General features: G+C 45.8%; 1 protein-coding gene across 1 annotated transcript in view; it reads left to right on the forward strand.

Annotated features, from left to right (window-relative positions):
- Window positions 1-1,982, forward strand: part of PAFAH2 (platelet activating factor acetylhydrolase 2) — a 43,372-nt gene extending 41,390 nt beyond the window's left edge. The window contains exon 11 of the mRNA XM_026455950.1: window positions 725-1,982. Within this exon, the coding sequence (XP_026311735.1) occupies window positions 725-819 (95 nt within the window). The 3' untranslated portion in view covers window positions 820-1,982. The remainder of the gene's footprint in view (window positions 1-724) is intronic.
- Window positions 1,983-6,000: the final 4,018 nt, after the last annotated feature.

Raw genomic sequence — 6,000 nt, forward strand, 5'->3', positions numbered from 1 at the left:
AGACGTGGTCTTGCTGTTGCCCAGGTTGGAGTGCAGTGGCATTATCATAGCTCACTGCCGCCTCCAACTCCTTGCCTGAAGGAATCCTCCCATCTTGGCCTCCTGAGTAGGTAGGACTTCAAGCACACACCACCATACCTAGCTAATTTCTTTATTTTTTTGTAGAGTTGAGGTCTTGCTATGTTGTCCAAGCTGGTCTAGGAGTTCCTAGCCTCAAGAGATCCTCCTGCCTCAGCCTCCCAAAGCACTAGGGTTACAGGCGTGAGCCACCATGCCCAGCCATCTCTGACCTGGGTTTGAATTCTGTTTCTACCACTTAACAGCTGTAATGACCTTGGGCAACTCAGGTAGCTTCCCTGAGCCTCAGTTTCCTGAATTATATGATAAGACTAGTAGTAATCATTAGTTCATAGGGATATGGTGAAAATTAAATGAAACCGTGAATGTAAAGCATTTAGTACAATCCCTAGAATGAATTCTCCATCAATAAATGTTACCCTCTGTTATTGTTATTGAATTGTCATGGATTATGTAAGTGATTTATAAAGGCACTGAATAAATCATAGTTATCCTTACCGCCACCACCACACAACCCCACCAAAATCAGTCCTTTTGGTATCCCAGGCGCTCCTCTCTCTAGGATGATTCCCTCAATGCATGTCAGCTACTCTTTGACCAAACCTCACAATGATTTGTCTAACGTTCCTGTTTTTTTCCTATTCAGACCTGAAAGAAGACTATGATCAATGGAACAACCTTATTGAGGGCATTGGACCGTCGCTCACCCCAGGGGCCCCCCACCATCTGTCCAGCTTGTAGGCACAACTGGCCGTTTGTAAAGTCACTTCAGCCAAGTTTTCATTTGGGAGCTACCCAAGGGCACCCATGAGCTCCTATCAGAAAGTGATCAACGTGACCCGTTTTCTCAGATTGAAAGGTGTAATCACACTGCTGCTTGGATAACTGGGTACTTTGATCTTAAAATCACTTTGGGACTGGGATCACTTGCTGATTGACAAACAGACTTTCTGGGACCTTAATGGAGTGGGGAACAAGCGGTAGAGTGGGACTGGAGGAGACCCAGGCCCCAGGCTGAGCACTTTGAGGCCTGGATGAGAAGACTCATCCCAGCGAGCTCATTCCCTCACCTCTGGTCAGTGCTGCTGCTTCAGTGGAAGAGATGAAGCCAAAGGATAGAGTGAAAATTGCTACCTTCAGAGACTCTAGCCCAGCCCAACACCATCTCTTCCTATCTCGTAGCCCTCTCCCTCCCCAGGGCCACTTGTTGAAGTCTGAGTACTTTATGTAAATTTCTAGGGTATGAGCCGTGATCACGTTTTCTGTTTATTTCCAAGTCTTCTCATTGTATGGAACATAGTACTACTTATACTTACAGTAGTAAGTTGTACTTGTGAGCCCACAGAGAGGCAGACAGCATGGCTCTCACAACACAGGGAGAAAAACTGAGGTACAAAGAGGTACCTCAGAAGCTCTGGATTCTTTGGGGGTTTTGCTAAAAGCGTATCTTGATAGGAAACAACACAAGCAGGTTGAGATGGTGAAGATGACTCAACAACAGTGTTAAATGGCCATTTGCACAGGCCTTTGTCACAACAGAGAAGTAGTTTGGTCAGTTAAAACTTAGCTACAGCCTAACAGTACAGCCAGACCCCATCTTAAAAATAAAGAAGGCTGGGCGCGGTGGCTCATACCTATAATCCCAGCGCTTTGGGAGGCCAAGGTGGGCAGATCACTTAAGGCCAGGAGTTCGAGACCACCTGGCCAGCATGGCGAAACCCTATCTCTATTAAAAATAAGAAAAATTAGCCTGGTGTGGTGGCAGGTGCCTCTAATCCCAGCTACTGTGGAGGCTGAGGCAGGAGAATCACTTGAACCCAGGAGGCAGAGGTTGTAGTGAGTCAGGATTGTGCCACTGCACTCCAGCCTGGGTGACAGAGCAAAACTCTGTCTTAAAAAAGAAAGAATGAAAGAAAGGGGGGGTGCGGGGGAAGAGAGAGAAAGAGGAAAAGAAAAGGAAAGAAAGAAAAGAAAGAAAGAAAGAAAGAGAAACATTTTAAATAAATAGAATTTGAAAACCCAGAAGGAACCTCCCAGAGAGGCCTAGGAGTACCTTGGTCATTTTTCTTGCCTCAAATATTATAAACCTCCAACTCGCTCAGAATCAGGGTGCTTTTATTGTCTGTTTTCTGGCTCTGAGGACCTCGCCCCAAATTTAAGTCAGATACAGACTGAATTTCCATTCTGTTCCATTTATAATGTGAATGATATTAATACTCTTGTTTGCTTTATGTTATGTTGGAATTTTCTGTTTAATGTGCAGGAGAACAAGATGGAGAGCCATCTGGAATTGACTTCCTTCTGTCTTTCTTCTGTGTTCGCTTACTACTTGGACCCATATGGGAAACAAACTTTAAAAGGAAGGAAGTCTTCTTAGACTTCTTAGACTTCTTAGACTTCCAAAGCTATTTGGGGGCATCAAACTGAAACTCCCCTCTACACTACTCAAGACTTCGTGCCTCAGTCCAAGTAGGCAAGAGCAAAAGGGAAATGCATCTCTACACAGTGGCCCATGGTCAGGGCCACCAGAGCAGACTGGGCCTAGGTCTCCACCTGTCAATGGCTGGCCATTTTAAGAGGTGAAACAGCAGATCGTTGAGGCTGTGGGGGACGATCTGTGAATTCCCATGAGACATAGCGTAAGCAGGGTGTCATTAAAGCCCTGGGCTCTAGAGTTACAGAGCCTGGTTTTGAGTCCTGGCTCCACCACTGCCAACTGGGTAAATTTGAGCAAGTGGTATTCTCTTTCTTATCTCAGCTCCTGTGTTTCTAAAATGAGGGTCTGCATTATGAATAGTTAGGGGGATTAAGTGAGAGAATGTATAACCTATGGGTTCCTGGAAAGTATATTTCCTACCTTCCAAACATGAGATTTTTTCTAGTTATAATTTTTCTTTTCTAGCTTGATTGCTTTGTGGTCAGAGAAAATGACCCATATGGTTTCCATCCTTCAAAATTTGTTGAAACTTGGTAGTTGGCCTAGTGTGAGATCAGTGTTGTAAATGTGCCATGTATGCTTAAAAAGACCATATATTCTGAAGAAGTTGTTGGCTTGCTCTTTTACTCAAGAACACATCATAGATTTCTTTTTTTTTTTTTTTTTTTTTTTGAGATGCAGTCTCACTCTGTCACTCGGGCTGGAATGCAGTGGCGTGATCTCAGCTTACTGCAACCTTCGCCTCCCAGGTTCAAGCAATTCTCCTGTCTCAGCCTTCTGATTGGCTGGGACTACAAGTGCATGCCACCACACCCAGCTAATTTTTGAATTTTTTTAGTAGAGATGGGGTTTCATCATATTGGTCAGGCTGGTCACAAACTCCTGACCTCAGATGATCCACCTGCCTCGGCCTCCCAAAGTGCTGGGGTTACAGGCATGAGCCACCATGCCCAGCCCATAGATTTCCTTCTCTAAGAGCATAGACACATATATAATGGGGCCTTTCAACTACCACTTGGGCACCAGAGCCCCTCAGCACTTGCAGAACCAACTGTAGGCCAATCCTGAGCATACGCCACCCTTCTGCTGGTTCCACAAATGCTGAGAGGCCAGTTCTGGCAGTAGCACGTGAGACCCAGCTTCTACCTTAGTTCCATAAATAACGCAGGTAACTTTTACAAAACTGTGAACAAGAGACCTGGAGCCTCCCTAGTGAAGGGAGTGTTTGAGAAACTAGATCCCTTTCTTTCATTCAATTCATGTTCTGGTAATCACTCATTTATCCAGCAAACACTGGAGTATGTGAATTTTCCATATAATTGAAAATTATCCTAGAGGCAGCAAAATATAATATTGATTATTTTGAATGGTAATTCTATCAAAAAGATAACACACACACTTTTTAATCAAAGTGAGCTGACCTCATTCAACCTTTTAGGATATTCCAATCAGGATAGACTAGGTTGTATGGTGGTAACAGGCAACACCAAAAACAATGAAAGTTTATTTCTTGCCCATGCCACTCATGCTCTTTGATTGGCTGTAGGCTCCTCTCTGCATCATTTTTATCCTCACTCTAGGATCCAGGATAGTAGAGCTGCCATTATCAGGAAGTGTTGCTGTTCACCATGGTGGAGTGGGAAGAAAACCTGATGAATCACCTGCTAGCTCTGAGAGCTTCTGCCCGGGAGTGACTCTCGTTATTTCTGTTCATGTGTCATAAGCCAAAGCACGTCCTGTGGCCATTCCTAACATCCCATGCCATCCCAAGAGAGCCAAAATATTTGTGACCAGGTCTCATGTCAAAGAAGTGGTGCCCTCTGATCTAGGAAGGTGCGGAAAGCTGTTTGACTTGCATGGGGTTGCCCCCTGTGCTGCATTGCTGTTCAGAGTTGGTCTTGTCTCACTTGTGGTCAGGCTGCAACTGTCGCTCTTCAGTGCACCAGCCCCTAGCAGCCCTCCCTGGCCACTTCAAGTTTATGACTCTTGATGTGCAAGGGACTGATAAATCAGCCACATTATTTAAAACTGTGTCTAAGGGAAATCAGCCACATTATTTAAAACTGTGTCTAAGGGGAAACAAGGCAGTCAGTGAGCGAGGGTTTTAGGGACTCTCTTGCAGCTAAGGTATGTCACCTTTAGTGCATGGGCTTCATAGTCCTCTGACTGCTCCAGAAGGGGTATCACAAGGCCTTTGGTCCCTCATTCTGGTTTTTGGTTAGCTTCCAGGGGACTGAAGGACACCTGATAAATGGCCTTTAGATAAGCAAGGAAATCCTGGTCGTAACTGACATGTGCTGATAAATTGCATCCTAGTGAATGTTTTCCAGAAAGAGAATGTCTTGGTTTCTTTGGCATCTTCTCATTCCCCATCCCACTGCAGGACTCTGTGCCTATGGAGGCCTCCTAGTGGTATAATGTGAAGTTTCTGTGCATGGGATAGTAAGCCAGTTAGGAAGGAAGATAAGTAAGTAGCCCTTCCACTTCTGGACTTCTCAGACTAAGGCTGGTTGGATTCTTGCTGTGTCCCTAGCACAATCCCCGAGCCCCTTTCCACTATGCATTCTGACACAGCTCACCCTCTTGTCTTTCCTCAAAAATTCTACTGGGCTCTTGAAATGTCAAATGATGGATTCCAACTCCCTGTCTTGACCTTGTGGGGACCTTCATCTACCCCCCTTTTTTCTGGAGCACCACTTATCCCTAGGCCCACAAAATGACAGAGGGACAGGAGAGGCCATACTGTATGTTTGGGACTCATCCTCATTAAGAAGCTCACTTTCTATCTCATCATAACCTGGTGCAGAGGGCAGCTGTCCTTGGCCATAGCTGCAGGGCACAGTGACAATGAGGGTGCTAAGGATGATAATTGTAGCTGTGTGTCAGGACTGTGCTCTGGGCTGACATGCATCATTTCACTTCTCACGGTAACCCCACCAGCTCAGGTGGCATTGGCCTCATTTTATGTAGAGGAAACAGAGGCTTCAAGAAATGATTTCATCAGGCTCTCAGCAAGAATTTGGCAAAGCTGGGACGTAGGCATCAAAGTTTGAGGGCTTTTTTTGAGACAGAGTTTTGCTCTTGTTGCCCAGGCTGGAGTACAATAGCATGATCTCGGCTCACTGCAATCTCCATCTTCCAGGTTCAAGCGATTCTCCTGCCTCAGCCTCCCAGAGTTGCTGGGATTATAGGCACCACGCCCAGCTAATTTTTGTATTTTTAGTAGAGATGGGGTTTCACCATGTTGGTCAGGCTGGTCTCGAACTCCTGACCTCAGGGGATCCACCCACCTCAGCCTCCCAAAGTGCTGGGATTACAGGCACGAGCCACTGTGCCCAGCCAAGGGTTTTTGTTTTGTTTTGTTTTCTTGAGATGGTCTCTTGTCACCCAGGCTGGAGTGCAGTGGCGTGATCACAGCTCACTGCAGCCTCGACCTCCCAGCCTCAATCCATCTGCCTTCCTCAGCCTCCTGAGTAGCTGGGACC

Source organism: Piliocolobus tephrosceles, chromosome 1 (genome assembly GCF_002776525.5).
Source record: "Piliocolobus tephrosceles isolate RC106 chromosome 1, ASM277652v3, whole genome shotgun sequence".
NCBI classification, from domain to species: domain Eukaryota; kingdom Metazoa; phylum Chordata; class Mammalia; order Primates; family Cercopithecidae; genus Piliocolobus; species Piliocolobus tephrosceles.